Raw genomic sequence first — 19,950 nt, 5'->3', positions numbered from 1 at the left:
ACACCAAGCTAGAAAGGTGTTCGTACCAAACTAGAGAAAATGTACTCAATCTGTCTAGGTATGAGATTCGTGACACTCACACATTGAAAGCGTCCGCCATTGCAGTGCCACAGCGAGTCGTCAGTGGCGCGGCCTCTGTCAATTAGTTCCTCTATGGTTATATATATTTTTTTTTTCATTTAATCTTTTGTTTTATTAATTATTCATTACGTAGAAAAAAAATCAAAACAAGACCAGTTGGCTAATCGTCGGGAATAGTGCAATACTCGTACCGCGTAACTAACAAATGCAGTAAGGTCCAATTACCTTGTACATTGTTTGAATTTCGAACTCTTACGACTTTGTTAGTTGCGCGGTATTGCACTATCCCCGACGTAATCTCAAATATTCCCATGCCCATGCCGCAAACAGACCTGTTAGAAGGGGTATTCTCTTTATAATTGGTTCCTTTTTTTTTGTAGGTGAGTATATTTTATAGAAGATGATTTTATTTTATTTCTAGGTTTAATTTTAGTTTTAATTTTGTAATATTATATTTTAGTTTAGTTAGTCAATATAGATTGTTTAAGAGCTTTATTAGAATAATGCAGTAATTCTCATAATTTACGCCCGCCCGCCCTTGCTAATAGTTTACCCTAAGCCTCTATGAGAAAAACATGTCCATAATGTACAAATTCAGTAGATGGAAAACGATTGATTGGCTAAACACGACGACGAACAAATATCCATGCTCATTACACTAATAAATGTTTGTACCAGGATTTGAACCCATCGGCTTCATAGGCAAGGGCTACCCACTAGGCCAGACCGGTCATCGTAAAGGTCCTTTTTTTTTCTTTTTTGGCCACTCAGGTCGTCAAAATTAACTTTTTTTTTAAAGTTTATTTAGCGCAATTAGAAAATTAAAATGGAGTACTACTAATATTTCATAATATCACCAAAATTTAGCTTTCAGTCCTAAAACAATATGTCATAATGTTAAATATAATTAATTTTCACTGAAATGTCTAAAATTATTTTAGGTTGTTAATAACACCTTTCTTGTAACTGACCGGCATGTGATCCGTCATCTAGCGTGTTTATACAATGTAAATGCAAATATTACTATACCAGACACAAAATCCGTTAAAGCATTTTGATATGAAGGCCATGTTATTTAAAATTGTACACTACACTTTTTATTAGGGAATTTGCGTATTATTTCTTCTCAGAATCATTAAGCTCTTTCGAACTAATAGAAGAAAAGAGTCTTCTTCCTCGCGTTGTCCCGGCATTTTTGCCACAGCTCACGGGAGCCTAGGGTCCGCTCGACAACTAATCCCCAAAATTGGCGCTAGTTACGAAAGCGACTGCAATCTGACCTTCCAACACAGAGGGTAAACTAGGCCTTATTTGGATTAGTCCAGATTCCTCACGTTGTTTTCTTTCACCGAAAAGCAACTGGTAAATATCAAATGATATTTCGTACATAAGTACCGAAAATTTCATTTGTACGAGCCGGGGTTTGAACCCGCGGCCTCCGGATTGCAAGTCGCAGGCTCATACCGCTAGGCCAACGGCACTTTATATTATTTAAAATTGTACACACTTTTTTTTATTAGGGAAGTTTCGAATTGAAATAATCTACTCAGAATCATTAGCTCTTTCGAACTAATAGAAGTAAAGAGTGTCTCAAAATTTTCATATATTTTTCGATCCTTCCATTTCGTTAAAAAACTATAAAGTCTATGAAATTAAAGGCGTATTGAACGTTCTAACCGCGTCAAAAATGTATGTGTATGCATGTGTTGACCGTGACATCACCCGCGTCAACGCTTTAGCAGTATCGTTGCAGTCGCCAATGTAATGTAAACTTAAGAAGAGTATTTATATGTAAAATAACTCTAAAACAATACACGTGTAAAACAACTGGTTTATTTATCAAAGGGCGCATGTAATATCTCTGGTGTTGCAGGCGTCCATAGGCTACGGTAACTGCTTACTGTCGTATGCCGTATGCTGGTTTGCCATCGACGTGGTATAAAAAAAAGTTAACGGAATGGAAACAAAAATCTCGATCTCGATACACTTTTCTCCTACTAGGATCGAAAGAGGTCGTGACTTAAATTAGAAATTGCATAAACACATCCAAAATTGAACAAAGAAAATACACAAAATGGCTCATGAATTAAAACACTAAGCTACAAAGAGCCATGAAGTAAAAGTACGAGTATAAATAAACCAAATGTTTTACAGTTTAAACACGCATTGTTTTACAGTTATTTTAACCATAACAACTCTTCTTAAGTTAACCTGCCAATGGCGACTGTAGCAGTATTACAGCAACGTTACTGCTGCTGTTGATGCGGATGATATCACAATCAATTTACTTGATAAATTGCGTTACCTAGCGTTGCCGCATTCTTGTCGCGGTTAGAACGTTCAAAACGCCTCTCATTGTATCAAGTATAAGCAGATTGACAGTGGCAATGTCAACGCTGCAACAGTAACGTTTCAACAGTAAAACTGACCTGATGACAACTACAGCTACATCACTGTTGCGGCATTACTGCTGCGGCGTTAACGCGGGTTCTGTCACTGTCAATTTCTTGGAGAAAATTAGTAACAGATTGAACGTTTAATGGCGACAGTAATCTGGCAAGGAACGTCACTCATTTTATCAAGTTAAATTGACTGTGACAATGCCCGTATCAACGTCGCAGCAATAATTCCGTAACATTACTACAACTACAATAGCTATCCGAATATCACCTTAACGCTGCTGCAGTCAATTCGCCATTTCAACGTAACCTTTATGTGTGTTCTACCGATTGTATAACACATTTTTTTGGTAAATAAGAAAAAAAAAACATTTTTATATAAGATTTTATCGATCTGTATTTTTCTTTTAACAAGCAAATATTACAGGTCTAGACAATGTTTACAAACCCAAACACAACTAGGTTACCTTATTTTATCACAGAGTTCATATGTCCGCCTCTTGTCTCCATCATCAGATCAGTTCGTTGGTACCATATATTGCATTGTCACAACTAACATATGTATGCGAAGTTTCAGCTCAATTGAATAATAAGAAGTAGATCTAATTAGCTCGCAAGATTTGACTCGACAAACATTATTACAAACAAACAAATTGCCAGTTTCAATAAAAGCTTGTAGGTAATAAGTTGTGCTCAGAACAATTTTATGCCTATGATGCCCACAACTGCTTTCTACCACCGCAGCGCTGGCCGTCGGGGGATATTTTATACTCACGCTCTGGGACCTATATGGTCGCATTGGTCGCGTACTGCGATTAATTTCCTTCTACGAACGCTATAGAATGCCCGACTTGTCTAAATAAATAAAAATGGAATAAAAATCGTTTATATCATCCGGGCTCGTAAATAGAGATCACTTAAAATAAAAATAAGAGTTAAAAAAAAAAAAAAACTTAAACTAGATTTCATTGGGGCTGTCTCGTATCCTACTTAAGGTTGAACCACCTCTCGCATGCTGGCGAGAAATCCATCTTCTCTAGCATCAACAAACAGTTTTTTCGGAGAAATAGTAATACAGTTCGAGGCTCTACTCGTATATACCGAAAAAATTGTGTGAAGTTTTGTCAGGGTCGGCAACGTATATCTGACTTCTGGAGTACCTGTCGACGATAGGCTACGGTAACCGCTTATTATTGGGTGGTATGCTTATTGCCCTTCGACGTGATATAAAAATTGATTACCCTCTAATTATTTTAAACGTATAGTATGTATACTATGTATACAGAGTAATTTTGTTATATCTGAAAATACTCTGAGGGGAGAATATGTTTTTTTTACGTCGGTGGCAAACAAGCGTACGGCCCGCCTGATGATAAGCAGTCTCCGTAGCTTATGTACGCCTGCAACTCCAGAGTAGTTACATGCGCGTTGCCGACCCTAAACCCTCCGCCCCCTCGTTAAGCTCTGGCAATCTTACTCACCGGCAGGAACACAACATTATGAGTAGGGTCTAGTGTTATTTGGCTGCGGTTTTCTGCTCTACCACACAAAGCGAGATGATATTCACAATACCCATACTTTTCTTTTGGACGTAGTTTAAGGACGTGCCCGGGTAACAATGTAGGTCATACTGAACAACTTTTACTATGGGACCAAATGGGCCCCAAAAACGCAATAAAAACACTGCTATCTCATACATTTCGGTGGATATTTTCTATGGAGCAGTTTTTTTTTCGCGAGTGACTACCCGATTCGAACGTTAAGTTATGTCAATGTCAAAACTGACGTTTCTTCAAACAAAAACGTCACTTTTGACAATCCATATCGTATCTTTAGAAATTTTTGCCGTATATGCAAGGTCGAATCATCAGGCCGGGAGTTGGCTCCATAGTAAAAGGTGTGCAATATCCACTGCATATTCACCTCTCAGAGTATGGTTAGACAACAAAATCACAAACATTCAACAAAATTACAGGATGTAAACACTTTTGTATACACAGGTTAAAACTAAAATAAATACAATAAACAAACGCGAACTTATCCTTATAAGTGATCTCTTCCTATACGGGATTTCTTCTTTCTTTCCCGTATAGTAATTTAAGGCAGGGAATCCCAGTTCCAATCGAATGTGTAAAAAATGTCATCCAAATAGTTTCATTCAAATAGTTACTTAAAAGTGAAATGTATAAGGACGATTTTGCCAAACATACGCACGTTTGGAAAATATACATTAGATTCATATTCTTGGGCAAAGTTTGAAACTTATGAATATCACAAATCTTTACCAAATGGGGATTTTCTGATATCAACCCTTCCTAATACGGACTGGGCTTCTTATAATAGAAGTTTAAGGACATTTTTTTACTTCTTTATTAGGTTAGTCCTAAAAAATAAAAATATCATTATTTATTTTTCCACAAAGTTCTTTTTTATACCAAAATGATTAAATACCAAAATTTAAAGCAATTAAACATCGTTCATCGTCAAAAAATTCTGCCTTACATAAATATAATAAAATAAATTAATCGATCAATAATTCCGCTTTAAAGATATTTTAAAGGCTCTTTAAACGTTTCATCTGTTAATTATAAGGCATGTAAAAAATATGTCAGCCGATTTTTATATGCTTAGTTTGTATGCGATTATTATAAATCACAAAATCATGGCAACCACAAATCATCAGCAAATTTGGCACATGATTACTATTTCATATTAGATTAAAGGGAGCCTTGTGGATATAAAATTCATTTTACTTTTTTTTTCTCCGTACGAAAATTGACCACCCTATTTTTTATACTTTCAACATACTTGTACTTAGGTTGATTTACAAAAAAGGATTATGCTACTTACGACCTCCGTACGTTGTATGACTTGATGAAACAAACAAAAAATACGTTCAATACCTTTTTTATAAGCTTAATCATTCATCAAAAATGGTTTTGTCTATCTTCTAAAACTTTGCACTATGATTTTACCTCAGCTTTAGACTTAAACCAACGAATACAACTTTTAACTAACTTTAAAATCTCGTTTTTAGCAGCCTACACCTAAAAACCGACTTTCTCTCTGAACTTTTTTCTTTGAAACGTGCGGGATCACCATTTTCATCAGTATATTTTCGCTTTTCTTGTTTTGGGAGCGTATTGTTTGACCAATATGGGTGAGCGGTCGACCGAATGTAGATCGCGCTAACAACGCCCGTTATATGAAAATGAAATATTTTACTACTACGAGAAAGTGTTACAAAATAAATATTAAGGTACATTGGGATAAGGTCAAAAACGGGATAATGTTGAAAATTAGCAAGCACTTTCTATTGTAGAAACAGAAAGCAAGACGCGTAAGCAATGCTTTAGCGTAAGTGTAAAGTAAGTATCGGCTTGATTTGAATTTTGAGATACGGCAAATATATGCAAAGATACGATATGGATTGGATATATCAGTGTCAAAGGGGACGTTTTTGTTTAAAGAAACGTTACTTTTGACATTGACTATCTGTAGCTAATATTTGACGTCTCTTAAAATTAGAATCGGGCCATATGTAGTGCCAGTACAAGTACAGGGAAAAATCTGAGAACTATAAATTTGAAAAAAATATGTATAAAAGTACGGAACCATCAGTGGACGGGTCTGACCCGCACTTGTCTGGTTTTTTTAATAGCAACATAACAACCATAAGATGAATGATGACAGAGAAACTATATTATTGAACATTAATTCAGTTTGTAACATATTGTATAATTTAATACTAACCACCAATTATTTGTTAATTTGTTGGTACTGGTGGAGACCGTTAATCGGCACTCTGTTACATATATATATAACTATTATACTACTAATAATTTCTCAACTGATTTTTGTGAAATTTTGTGAGCAGGTTCGATCATTATATAATTATTATTTCCAAAAAAAACGGGCAAGTGCGAGTCGGACTCGCGCACGAAGGGTTCCGTACCATTATTTTTAAAAACGGCAAAAAAATATGTTTGTTGTATGGGAGCTCTCCTGAAATATTTATTTTATTCTGTTTTTAGTATTTGTTATTATAGCGGCAACAGAAATACATAATCTGTAGAAATTTCAACTGACTAACTATCACGGTTCATGAGATACAGCCTGGTGACAGACGGACGGACGGACGGACAGCGAAGTCTCAGTAATAGGGTCCCGGTTGACCCTTTTGGTACGGAACCCTAAAAACGAGCGGGTAGGAAATGTCATCGGATACAGATTACAGATGTGAATCAGTGAACTAGGTAATAATCTCGCAACTTGGGATTTATAATAGCATTTCCATTCAATATATTTCTTAGACAATTCTTAGTTATTAAAAATAGATTTTAGAACCCTTAAAATTTCACCATGTTATGTCATCTTCGTCGCGTTATCCCGGAATTTTACCACGGCTCATGGGAACCTGGGGTCCGCTTGGCAACTAATCCCTAGAATTAGCAGGCACTAGTTTTTATGAAAGCGACTGCCATCTGACCTTCTAATCCAGAGGGTAAACTAGGCCTTATTGGGATTAGTCCTGTTTCCTCACGATGTTTTCCTTCGCCGAAAAGCGAATGGTAAATATCAAATGATATTTCGTACATAAGTTCCGAAAAACTCATTGGTAGGTACGAGCCGGGATTTTACCCGCGACCTCCAGATTGCAAGTCGCACCCTCTTGCCGCTAGGTTACCAGCGCTTGCACCCATAGCAAAAAAAGGGCAAGTCGCCTAGGATGGTATAAAATTCATGTGATGTGAAAGGTAAAGCGCGCAGCGGTCTACTTGGAAAGACGTAAGAGGAAAGGCACACCAAGAAAAAGGGGGGATGGACTGGGTGACTTGAGATGGGTGATTAACGTCTTAATAAAATGAAGAAGGCAAATAGGAAAGGGTATGCGAAGACGAGATCTTAGTTCAACGTCTTCATATTCAACCTGGATTTACTTTATAATTTGGCATCCGTAAATACAGACACATGTAAATTGGCACATAAAATTGTTTCATGATGGCTTATAAATATGGCACAGGTCTAAAGAAGAATCGCTTGACGCTAGAAGTAAAGACGCTACGCAAGAAGATTTTTGTACATTGTGCACCAGTCTGTTGCTATCTCTATTCCACGCGCATAATCATATTTAGCTACGCTAGAGGCCGCTAGCGGCCGCTAGCGGCTGCTTATAAGCTCAAAAATAGTCACATTTTTTTAAATTATTAATCTGCCTCTTTTGTCCTCATGTAATATTCCTGTATGTAATGGCTTTTCTTTTGCACACTTCATTTATCTTTAAGCTAAGCTTCCTAGATCTGTGCAATAATTGGCAAGAAATATCACATGTATACTCGTACACTGTACACAATTTTTTTCTATTATTCAATGTCGCTAAGCAGCGAGTGGTTTCGTCACATAAAAAGGACTATTTAAACCAACATCGACTGTGAAAAGAAAAGTTAGTTAGTTAGAATGGGCATATTTTACACTTTCAATGTTAACGTTGAAGAGTTCTCTATGTTCTAGGTAAATTAGCTAAAACATAATATCACGTACAGGTTTCCACTTTTTTCACGTATTTTTAGCGTAACCCTCTCATTCAAAGCAAATTAAATAATTACTTAAATGCTCTTTTATGAACGATTTTAGTACACAAAGTTATTATGAAAAGTGCTTGTTCATTTTAATCTCTTTTTTACTGCATGTGGCAGCCTTCAGATCTTTTATAGGGAAAACAAAACAAATTAACTTTGGTGTACCTTTATATTCGTTGTTTTAATATAAAAATCACATTACATATAAGTAGTATATATGTCATTATGGACGTATTTAAGGAAAATGATGTAACCTACAGAAATAATATAATATTAACTTTCTGTCAAAATAAGTTATTTCTTTAAATGTCGTATTTTTGAACATGTGCCTATCCTTTTCGCTAAACTACCAATGCTTTGCTCGTCTTGGCGGGGGCACTATAAAGTGATAATTAAATGCAAAATAATGCAATTAATAATGAATAAAAAAAAATGGTGACAAGTATAAGGAAAATTAATTGTTAAACTTGATCGTAGGTAAGTAAAATCCTATAGTCTGTTGTTGTTTACTATGAAGTGCTGCCAAAGGCAATAGTATAGAACGTTTAATTTTTTCCTACGTAGAAAATGTATGGCGTAGAACTTTATAGTTATAAAAACAGACAGTAAATATAAAAGTACTGCTTATAACTCGATCAATAAAGTAGCAAAAGACAAACACAACTTGGTCAATATGTAATCTAGTTCACTCTGTGTCAATTTAATTGAGTTGATTGTGTAACGGTGGCAATCCTTTTAGCAATCACACTTCTTTCAGTGTGTGCCGTCGTAGTTGATTATTATTTTTTCCTGGTGAATAATAATATTGTAAGAACAGTTTAACACTCACGTATTTGCTTTTTTTTTAATACCACGACGGCGGCAAAAAACATACGGCCCGCCTGATGGTAAGCAGTCACCGTAGCCTATGGACGCCTGCAACACCAGAGGCATTACATGCGCGTTGCCGACCCTTTAAAAACCTGTACACTCCTTTGCTAGTTTGTGACCTTACTTTCTATATATATCGCTCGTACTCGCATATAAGTACGAGCGAGACGTATAGAAAGTAAGTAACGCAGACGTAAAGGGGGCCACTGATTAACAGTCCGCCGGACGGTAACGGCCTGTCAGTTGTTCGGAACTGTCAACTTTTTGTTCTAACTAATAGGCCGATATCGTCCGGTGGACTGTTAATCAGTGGACCCTTTTAGCGAATATATCAGTTTGAGACTGCTAATGCAGTTATGTTGTAGTCAGGCTACTGTTAGCATCAAAAGTAGCGGATCAGACTAGGCGTCAAAAGTATCTACAATTTTGTAAACAGCTTAACAAAAGGAGATATTTTTCTATACATAGAACAATTAAACTGTGGCAGATACTTATGAACGCATCATCATCTCAGCCATAAGACGTCCACTGCTGAACATAGGCCTCCCTCTTGGACCTCCACATGTACCGGTTGGAAGCGACCCACATCCAGCGTCTTCCGGCGACCTTAATAAGGTCGTCTGTCCATCTTGTGGGTGGACGTCCTACGCTGCGCTTGCTAGTCCGTGGTCTCCACTCGAGCACTTTTCGATCCCATCGGCCATCTTCTCTACGTGTAATGTGGCCTGCCCATTGCCACTTCAGCTTGCTAATCGGGTGGGATATGTCGGTGACTTTAGTTCGTCTACGGATCTCCTCATTTCTGATTCGATCACGTATAGAAACTCCGAGCATAGCCCTCTCCATAGCTCGCATGAACGCAAACTGTAAAAATGTATCATAAATTGGAAAAGTATTCGATGGTGGCAAATACTTTTAACTCGTTGTTTCATACGTTACTTTTGACTGTACCTATGGTATGTTTTTCGTAAGCAGTTATTGTGGACTATGGCCGCGAACTAGACGCAGGCGAAACGCGGCGCGGCGAGCGGGGCGGCGGGTGGCACGGAAAGCCGTCGCTGCTGTCGTCCAAAACTGTCTCATATACATAGGTATTTATAAATAAGTATATACATTTATTGATTTGATTGTGCCGCGCGAACCACCGCTCGTGCCGCCCGGTTTCGAGCGGCCCCAGTCCGCGGTCTTAAGGGGCCCACTGATATAAGTCCGCCGGACGGCATCGGCCTGTCAGTGAGAACAAAAAGTTGACAGTTCCGAACAACTGACAGGCCGATACCGTCCGGCGGACTGTTAATCAGTGGGCCCCTTTAGGATGCTTGCAAATGCGTACTTAAGCGGCTCCATGTTTGAGCCAGCGGCTTGATGTGTATTTGTTTTCTAATACAACATGAATAATTAAGACATGATTTGAGTAATATCAAAAATTCCCCTTTAATTTTGCTTTATTGTATTAATTGAGAACAATTTAATAATGTTTTAATACAACCAATATACGGAGCTTAAAATGAATTAATATTGTTGTTCCTTCCTTTAGTAAATAATTAGTAATTTTATTTAAATACCTTGCTATGAAAGTCAAAGGAATTGTACCTAAATTATGAATTCTCTTGGTAGCTCTAGGGCAACTTATGCCACGTTTTACGTCCCAGACAAAGAATCTTACTAGCATGCGCATAAAGAAGAAATAACGACTGTCTTTGCCTAAGCAGCTAATTATCACTCTCTGCTGACGTTAGAAAGGCTTGTTTCTTGATCCTTTGCTTTCATAATTTCAATGAATGGATTACAGGTGTAAATTTTTATTGGACCATTATTAATTTATACAATATTTTATATTTTTTATATTTATGGGCATGTGATGCGGAGGGATGAAAGTCATTTGACGAGAAAGGTATTGCGAATGAATGTGGAGGGATGGAACGGGAGAGGAAAACCTAGGAAACGGTGGATGGATTGTGTGAGAGATGACATGAAACGAACGCGAGTGAACGATGAGATGACGGGTGACAGAAAGATATGGAAGGAAAAGACATGCTGCGCCGACCCCAAATGAATGGGATAAGGGCAAGCGAATGATGAGCGAATGATGATTAATTTATACAACCAATATCCCGTACAAAATGTTACTTCGAATTTAATCCTTTACAAGTCATACTAACATTATTTTAATCTTATACACCCTTAGTGCTGTTAAATAGAGGACCTGGCTCTTCAATAAGTAAGTAAATATTCTTTATTGCAACAGCAATTATATATTTTACATACATGTAAAACTACAAATAAATTTTAAAGGAAAATACAACCAGATGACAACAGGCGGTCTTATCGCTAAAAAGCGATCTCTTCCAGACAACCTTATAAATGTTACTTAGATGACCAAGAATTCGTGATGTAAACCGTAAAACTAGTTGTGAACTGTAGACCTCACGATAAGCTTAATAAAAATTACATTAAGAACTAAAACCACAGCGAACTCACAATACGCGCTATAGACCCTAATGGCGCTTAAGTCCTTTGTGCCAGTTTCCACTATTTGGAACAATTAGAAAAAAACAAAACGACAGAAAAATCTATGTAAATATCGGAACCCGCTTACAAAATTTCACGAGAATCTTTTTTTTTCTATTACGCCGGTGGCAAAAAAGCATACGGCCCACCTGATGGTAAGCAGTCTCCGTAGCCTATGTACGCCTGTAACTCCAGAGGAGTTACATGCGCGTTGCCAACCCTAACCCCCCCCCCCCCCCCCCCCCCCCGTTGAGCTCTGGCAACCTTACTCACCGGCAGGAACAACACTATGCTATGGGTCTAGTGTTATTTAGCTGCGGTTTTCTGTAAGGTACTTCCCCAGTTGGAAGTACCTTACAGAAAACCGCTGTGCTGTGTCCTACCACACAAAGCGAGATGACATTCACAATGCCCATACCTCTCTTATATTTATAATTTTCCACAAGTTCACTAACCTGCGGCTACATACTTATGCGGTTGCATACGTGCGCCGCTTGAAGAGCTTGGCTGAATTTGCAGCCGAGCCAGCCTTCACTGCTGTTCCATGGAGATGGTACAGCGCCAGAATATCGGCATAGGTTCAGTCCCAGACCAAAGGAATTAAACTTTATTTACTAGAATTCGAGCAAAATCTGCAAAACATTTTTTTGATTAACATTTCAGTTTCGGGATCCGGGAGACATCTTAGTGACCCGGTGGGATCAAGTTTGTTACCTGTCACTTTTCATTTGGGAATATTTAGACAGTCCGGAGTCAAAGACTTTCGTAAACTGGGAGTAAAAATCAGATGGCTTAGCGGACTTTGACCCTTCGACAACTTTCTCGAATGCTAGCGAAAATAAATTGTTATTAAGTGAGATTCATTGTTTAATTTTAGACCTCACCGCTTAAAACGCAGCAGTGGCTAATAATAGTAGCGATAAGACCGCCTGTTGTCTGCTCATATCACTAATCAATTGTTTTTCTTTTACTGAGGTGTGCCAATTCAATTAAATTCAAATTGACGCGAACGTGTTTTGTTTGTTTTAACAATTAGGTAGGTTATATTCTGCCCGTTTGCCTATATGATTAGTTAATCTAATACGGGCAATAAATTGAATCAGACATAGAATTTATCCGTGTTAACATTAATTAAGGAGTTTTTTTTTAATTAGACTTAATTATGACCATGTAATTAATTTTTGAAAATGTACTGCAAACCCTACAAGACACAACAGTCATGACATTACGAGATATGTCATTTTTATAGTAACTGCCAACAAGCGTGGACACTCACTTTAAAAAACTCATATCTCGTAACGTGTGTTGCATTACAATGCGAGCTGAATTATTTTGTATAGCAGTTACTTCTTAGGTCCTTTGCTAATCACCGTTTAAATATTCGCCCGTATTCGATTTACATACTGTATTATAATAAGGCATAAAACTAAATGTTTTATTGCTTACATTTGCGATAGAATCAGCCAGACTATGAACATAAAACATCTTGAAAACAACATAAGAATTGTAACAAGTTGCAACATGTCCGAATGAAATAAGTAGCGAGATTAAAACAGTTATGACATAAAATAAATCGCAGCGATACAGTCTTTTATCAGTGCACATCTCCGTGGAACAAAAAGAATAAAAGATCATAATAGGCAAAGAAGAACATGCTCAAGTCATGAGCGGCAGCGTGAGTTGCGTATATAACCTGTACCTACTAAGCCTACAGGTGCACCTAGCTCATTGTTCTAACTGACACAACCACGGGCTAGTAGAGAAAGAACGGTTAGCACGAGAAATTACGTTTATGAACCGCCTGTTTCTATCTCTATCGCACGCAAGTAGTTATAGGTGTCCTGCCCGTGATGCCGATGGTCAATGACACTGCGCGAGCGGCACAGCGATATGCGTGTGCAATAGAGATAGGAACAGGTAGGTCAATGTACGAAATTCCTTTTCTTTTACCGCAACCCGTAGATGTAATAAACAAAGTGCATATGAAAGTAGTGGGTATTTTTATTTAATTACCATCTTACCAGTTATGACACAATGCTGTTGAAAAGTATTTTAAGTTAGTCAAATTGATTTCGACGTGTTTTCGGATTTGAATCACTCTGATGCGCATTTTCCTAATTATTAGGTACCAAGCGTCAAACTAGCCAACTTTGCCCGATATTTCTTCTGTAAAAATAATATATGAAAGGCGTACATTTATTCATGCTTAGGTACTGCTCATACACATTATTTTATATGCAAAAAGATTTTTTTAATTATCATAATTTTCGTACCAAATAGTCGAAGCTAATCGTTTGGTGCCGACAAATGAATGTCTACTGTAATGTATGTCTATCGCTGTCGCCTGTGCCTCACAAAGCAGATGAAGCAGCGTTTATCTCGACAATACATTTGCATGTCCGCAGCCGTGACAAGGTGGATATGAATGGAAAGCCTCGCAAAGATACAGAAGCAGACGCTTTGCGGTTTCAATGGCCGCTGAAATGCATTCTGCGATTCCGGCAAATTGCCTTTTAAATGATTTTTCTCTTGAGCTTTGATTATTAATCCGCAATCTTGTGGCTCTGTTAACTTGATAGGACAGGTAGTGATACAACAACCTATTTAGTGTAAAGGTTTTTTTTTATAACTATAAAAGAATCTTACGTTGTATGGCATTGAACAATGTAATGTATATAAAATATTTTTTTCGGCACTTATGTACGATGCATCATTTGACCACCATCATGATTCACCAACCCATCATCATCATCATCATTTTATCAGCCGTTTTTCGGTGGAGAAGAACGTCATGAGGAAATCGGAGTAATCCCTACAAGGCCTTCCCCCTCTGGGATGGAGGGTCAGATGACAGTCGCATTCGTAAAAACTAGTGTCTACGTCAATTCTCGGATTAGTAACCAAAGGGAACCCCAGGCTTCCATAAGTCAGGGCAAAAAGCCGAGGAAGATGATGTTTTAAGTTTTTATTCGCATTTCCTATAATCGATTGTCACTTAGCTCTATAGCGAATAAGGGTAGGTAAACTTAAGAAATCTTGATAACAGGCAAAGTTGCGATTCTACCGTTGTCTCGCGGGACATAGTCTATTTGAACTAATTAGACTAAGTTAGTCCCCGCCAATAGTCCAGCTAGGATCCGATTGTAATATTAAAGATAACAAACAAAGTTTATAGTTTATAGTTTATAATTATTTTTGTAACGCTAACCTATAAGGGCTACTTGCACCATCCTGGGTTAGCCACTAACTTGGAGTTAACTGATAACACGGGTTAAATTGTACTGGTCACTCCGAGTTTAACCGGTTAGCCCCGAGTTAGTGGCTAACCCTGGATGGCGCAAATGGCCCTCAGCGCACAGCGCGAAAGCGTATCGTTATACGCGCGTACAACTTTAAACAAGTCCGTAAACGAAGCGTCGTCGTAGCGTACCATATGATATCTGTCGTCATTACGACCTGCGTAGCGTAGTACACGCGTAAAAAACAAAACTTCTTATATTCTGACGCCAGCGACTACATGATTACAACTAACGAAATTTCACTTATAAAACGATTACGCTTATGAGACGCTTGGTGCCCAGAACTCTACGGGCCTCGTACTCGTAATGTTTTAATGATACGCTTACGCTTACACTCCGTGTGCTGAGGGCCTAAGAAAGATACCAACGATAGTCCTAACGTTTTTAAAGTGTGAATCGTGTGCTGCACTATGTTGTCAGACAGCCCGATTCGAAGAATGATTAAGACACGTTTTTGATCTTGGAAAGGTCCTGAAGACATGTCAAAATTGACGTTTATTTCGATTCCGCTGTGATCCCAATAAGACCTATCTACGATACTTCTAACGTCAAAGTGACATTGGTTACCCGAATCCAGCTGCTTCTGTCAATTATACGACATACAAACGATATCTAAATGAGAACTTATCGTTATCGTATCTCATTCTTCGAATCGGGCCAAGATTGGAGAATTATCATCTGAACATCATCTTGAAGGTGCCATTTCGATATCAAGAAGTCAGTGTACTAAGTAGTAATGCAGGTGCCATTTGAATGTCACTTTTATTTTCGATTTCTGACATCACAATGAAAGAACGACGTTTTCTGTTTACCTCATTATCTCACAGTGTGAGACGTGATAATTACTTCGACAATACAATCGAGTTAGATGAGAGCAACAGTTTGAATGTAAAATTCTAAGGTTTAAGGACTGTTTCTTTATTGACAGATAAAACAGCAAAAGAACTAATTTTCTTGAAACTAAATAAATTTATCCCTGCCAACTTTCCTAGAGGACATAATCCCTAGGGTGATACGTTACAATCGCACCAAAACATTTTAATGTAAAATGTTGCCAAGACGAGAACATATGTTTCGCACTATCAAAAAGTTATCAGATCTCACGTAGAGCCGAGCTTCTAACTCTACACGCCCTAACTCTACAAGCCCTAACTTCGAAGAGGCTACAATGAATAGTTTATTACGAAGTTTTAAGTGCCAACTTAACAGGAGTCAGGAGGCTGACATTATGAAAAATATTTTTACATAATTTGATGTATACAGGGTGTTAATTTGCAATAATTTACGGGGGCATAGCTATGGTTAAGACATGGTGTTTATTTAGTCACCTGCAATAATGTACGGGGTGACAATATAGGTCATATTGAGTAATTTTTACTATGGGAGCAATCCCGAAATCGCGAAAAAAAAAACTCTCCCATATAAAATGATCACAGCCAAAATGTATGAAACAACAAAAAAAATTCGATATTTCTGGGTTGGTTCCATAGTCAAAGTTGCTCAGTATGACCTATATATTCACCCCGTAAATTATTGCAGGTGACTAACTAAACACCATGTCTTAACCATAAACCATAGCTATGCCCCTTCCTTAGATTTTTTAGATTTTTTTGAATATTATAAGTTAATTCTTATTTCTACTAATGGAGCAAAAAACAAATTCCATACAAATTTTTCAATGCTGCTAACTCAAGTTTTTTTTTTATACTACGTCGGTGGCAAAACAAGCATACGGCCCGCCTGATGGTAAGCAGTCTCCGTAGTCTATGTATGCCTGCAACTCCAGAGGAGCGCATTGCCGACCCACCCCGCACCCTCGTCGAGCTCGTTGATCGTTCTTGAAGTTATGAAAATTAAAAATTCGAAAGAAATCAAACGAAGGAGCATATATGTGGTTGATATACATAAAATTGTGTCAAAATTCAATTCAATTTTGTTGCTATTACCCAAAGAGGAAAATGAGGGCTTCCTTTATATGGACAGGCAATTCCGCGCGAGTCGTCCACCTTCATCTTAATTCAAGAGCAATTCATAAATAATTTAATTTCTCGATTAATATTTTAGCGTCCTGATTTTGTGTATTCTTTGATAAACAATATTGAAGCTTTTACGAAGATTGTTATTAATGAAATGCAAATTTTCCCTCTTCTTAATTGTCAAATAGAAATGTGGGCTGATTTAAAAAGCAACTTATACTTTTTTAAATCATTTTGTGATTTTTTTTAGTTCATCGTGGCAAACTATCTTAGTAAGATATAACGACCAGTCTGGACTAGTGCAAGAAGATAGAAAAAAAGAAAATAAATGTATTAAATGTCACAACATATAACATAAAGAAAAGAAGACATGCATACATAAAAAAACGCATCGGACGCTAAAGTAGAACTCAGCATAGTGCCACGGCAATGCGTAGCGCTGGTTTTCAGTGGGGACCTCACTTAAAACTAAAAGATGGTAAAGTACGCAAACGATACACAGTAGAACAGAAAAAAACACAAAATATGAAAACATAAGAAAGAAAACAGAAACATTTTTTTTTACATTATTAAAACTGAGAACATAATGGAAATGAAAAAAAAATTGGAATAAAAATAGAGGATAGTGATCCTGCCTATAAAGCCGATGGCCCCGGGTTCGAATCCCGGTAAGGGCATTTAGTTATGTGATGAACACAGATATTTGTTCCTGACTCATGGACGTGTTTATGTTTTTAAGTATTTATAAATATTTAAACATTAAATGTGTCGTTGTCTAACCCACAACACAAGCCTTATGGGGCTTACTGTAGGACTTGTTCAATTTGTGTAATAATGTATTAATTTTATTTTTGTTAGGAGATTAATTAATTTTGTCTTCACGATCTCGGATCCTAGCCAATATAACAATCGTTGATAGAAAACGTCAATCGGAACTTAAATAATGTATGGAAATAATCACGTGACTTTTCGTAGCAACTGTTATCCAAACATATTTTTTCTTTTCGTTTGTTATTTGTATTAAAAATACTATATATTTTAAGGAATTATGTATCAAATCCAAATTGTGGTCCTAAACTTTATGCTTTGTAATTAAATGTTTATCTAAAGTATATTTAGTATAGACACGTACTCAAGTATAAAATAGTCATAGGTACAATTAGATTAATCAGAAGTTATTATAACTATCTACATAGTTATAATAAGTTCTAACTTACAACGGTTCAAACTTCAAAGTGAAACAATATCCATCTCCATTCAATAATTATGTTAACCTCTCTTCTCAGAAAGTTCTCTAATAACAGGAACTGAATCTTTATTAGCATTTTGTTTCGGTTTTGATCTTACTCGTATTTTGACAAGACTTTGACAACCGCTTACGCTAATGGGTCCTAAGGATTGCTTCCAGTATTGAGTTTGTATGGCGAGAACTGAGAATTCCCAGTTCTGGTACCGTTTTTGTTTATAAAACCAGAGCACTTCCTAATTGGTCCCCATGCGTCATGTCAAAAAGCATTCTGGTCGCACTTATTTTCGTGCGCGTGAGTTACACTGCGAGCCGTGTCAATGTTGTATCATAACAAGATGAAAACTATAACAAATGTTTACATTAGAATCGACTTCCTGGTTGTATTACTTATAAAGGCAAGTAGGGTAGGTCCGATACTACTTACAACTTACAATACTTATAAAAAATATTTCTTAATATAAACTTGGACGGAAAAAAATCCTGAATTATTTATAAGATAAATTAAACATTAATAAAGTTTATAAAGCACTGACAAACTGGGCTACAAACGAAACATATGTAGGTAATGCATTATGAAACAACGCAATGCAACACATGACGTGGATTTTTCCAAGCATACAAATTTCAGGGTTCAGAATATCATAACGCATTACTTACATTGCGTTTGTGGGCTTAGATTGTCCCTTCCTATTAGTAGGATTGAATTTACTGGCTGTAAAAAAAGACATATCGGTATAAATACTTAATTCATTAGGGTTTCTCTTGGTTTATTAAATAAAACAACCATTTTACTCTAGTGGTATTTGCATGAGCTAAAGAGGTATGATTCATCTAGGATTTTTTTAAATGGTTCGAACCATTAATTGACAACACCTAACTTTAGGCATACTTAACCAGTATGCACGGTGAAATAAACATAATACCTAAGTATGTAATTCTTTTTTTTAATAAATAGCAAAAGCTATTTTTGCATGATCTTGTCAAATCTAATTGTACTTTAAATAATAAACATAAAAGGTAAAACAATTATGTTTGTCCACAGCATTCCATCACACACAATGCATAGGATCGACAGCAGGCGAGTGCAGGGCGCGGCCAGCGCGGCGAGAATTCTCGCACTGCTTCTCATCATATGTCTCGCCGAGTGTGCGACAGGTACGCGTCATACACTAGCTAACAATATAATTAAATTATACCTCACGATTTTTACGCCACAAGATGCATCGCCGTGAGAACGAAACCATAAATACACTTAGACAAAACTCGTAAGTAGGTATATCACAGGACGAAGCACGTTTGAAGAGTACATACTGGTAACTACTTACATCAGAAAACACCGACCTTACTATCTCAAACGATGAGGGCTACGAGAGATCGGGACCAATCTCGACAAATCACAGGAGTTGCAAAACCAAGTAGTCACGATCCTCAGTGATGACGGACCGGCAAAGAAGTGCTTCAAAAGTGAACTGCATTGTGGATGCATCTTCCAGCATAAAGTAGATATAATACAACTAATATTCTTCCTACTCATATAAGTTATTTGTCCCAACAGGTAAAAATCCTTAAAAAAAGGGCAGCCACAATTGTTACCACAGATACCACAGATGTATCTAGTGCTTTGTACCAATTTTAACAATTCGGTGATCTAAAAGACTAACAAAACTTAATATACGTTGAGTCTTAACCTCACACGGAATAATATACATACCTACTTATATAAGGAAGTATAGGTACACCACTAATAAGCACAGATACAGAGAACTTTATACTGAACAACCTCTTCTAATAAACATGTCTGTTTTCCATACTTACCAGCAAACACAAACAGATGCTGGAAATACTCATAGCATACAAATACAATCAGGAAACTATCAAGTAGGCACACATACTCTCCTATTTGTTTATATTAATGTACTTTGCCTTAAATACAACATATTCAAATTGGCAAAGACTATTACATTTATTTTGACTATTTTTAGGCTT

General features: G+C 37.0%; 1 protein-coding gene across 2 annotated transcripts in view; it reads left to right on the top strand.

Annotated features, from left to right (window-relative positions):
• The window catches only part of LOC133515819 (neuropeptide CCHamide-1), a 62,847-nt gene that overhangs the window by 7,125 nt on the left and 35,772 nt on the right, over positions 1–19,950 (top strand). For both annotated transcript variants that reach the window (XM_061848414.1, XM_061848416.1), the window contains exon 2: positions 19,007–19,119. In XM_061848414.1, coding sequence (XP_061704398.1) covers positions 19,023–19,119 — 97 coding nt within the window. In that variant the 5' untranslated portion in view covers positions 19,007–19,022. The remainder of the gene's footprint in view (positions 1–19,006; positions 19,120–19,950) is intronic.

This window comes from Cydia pomonella, chromosome 3, assembly GCF_033807575.1.
Source record: "Cydia pomonella isolate Wapato2018A chromosome 3, ilCydPomo1, whole genome shotgun sequence".
Lineage (NCBI taxonomy): Eukaryota > Metazoa > Arthropoda > Insecta > Lepidoptera > Tortricidae > Cydia > Cydia pomonella.
Note: the sequence above shows the minus strand (reverse complement) of the source record. Positions and strands in the feature narration are given on the sequence as shown.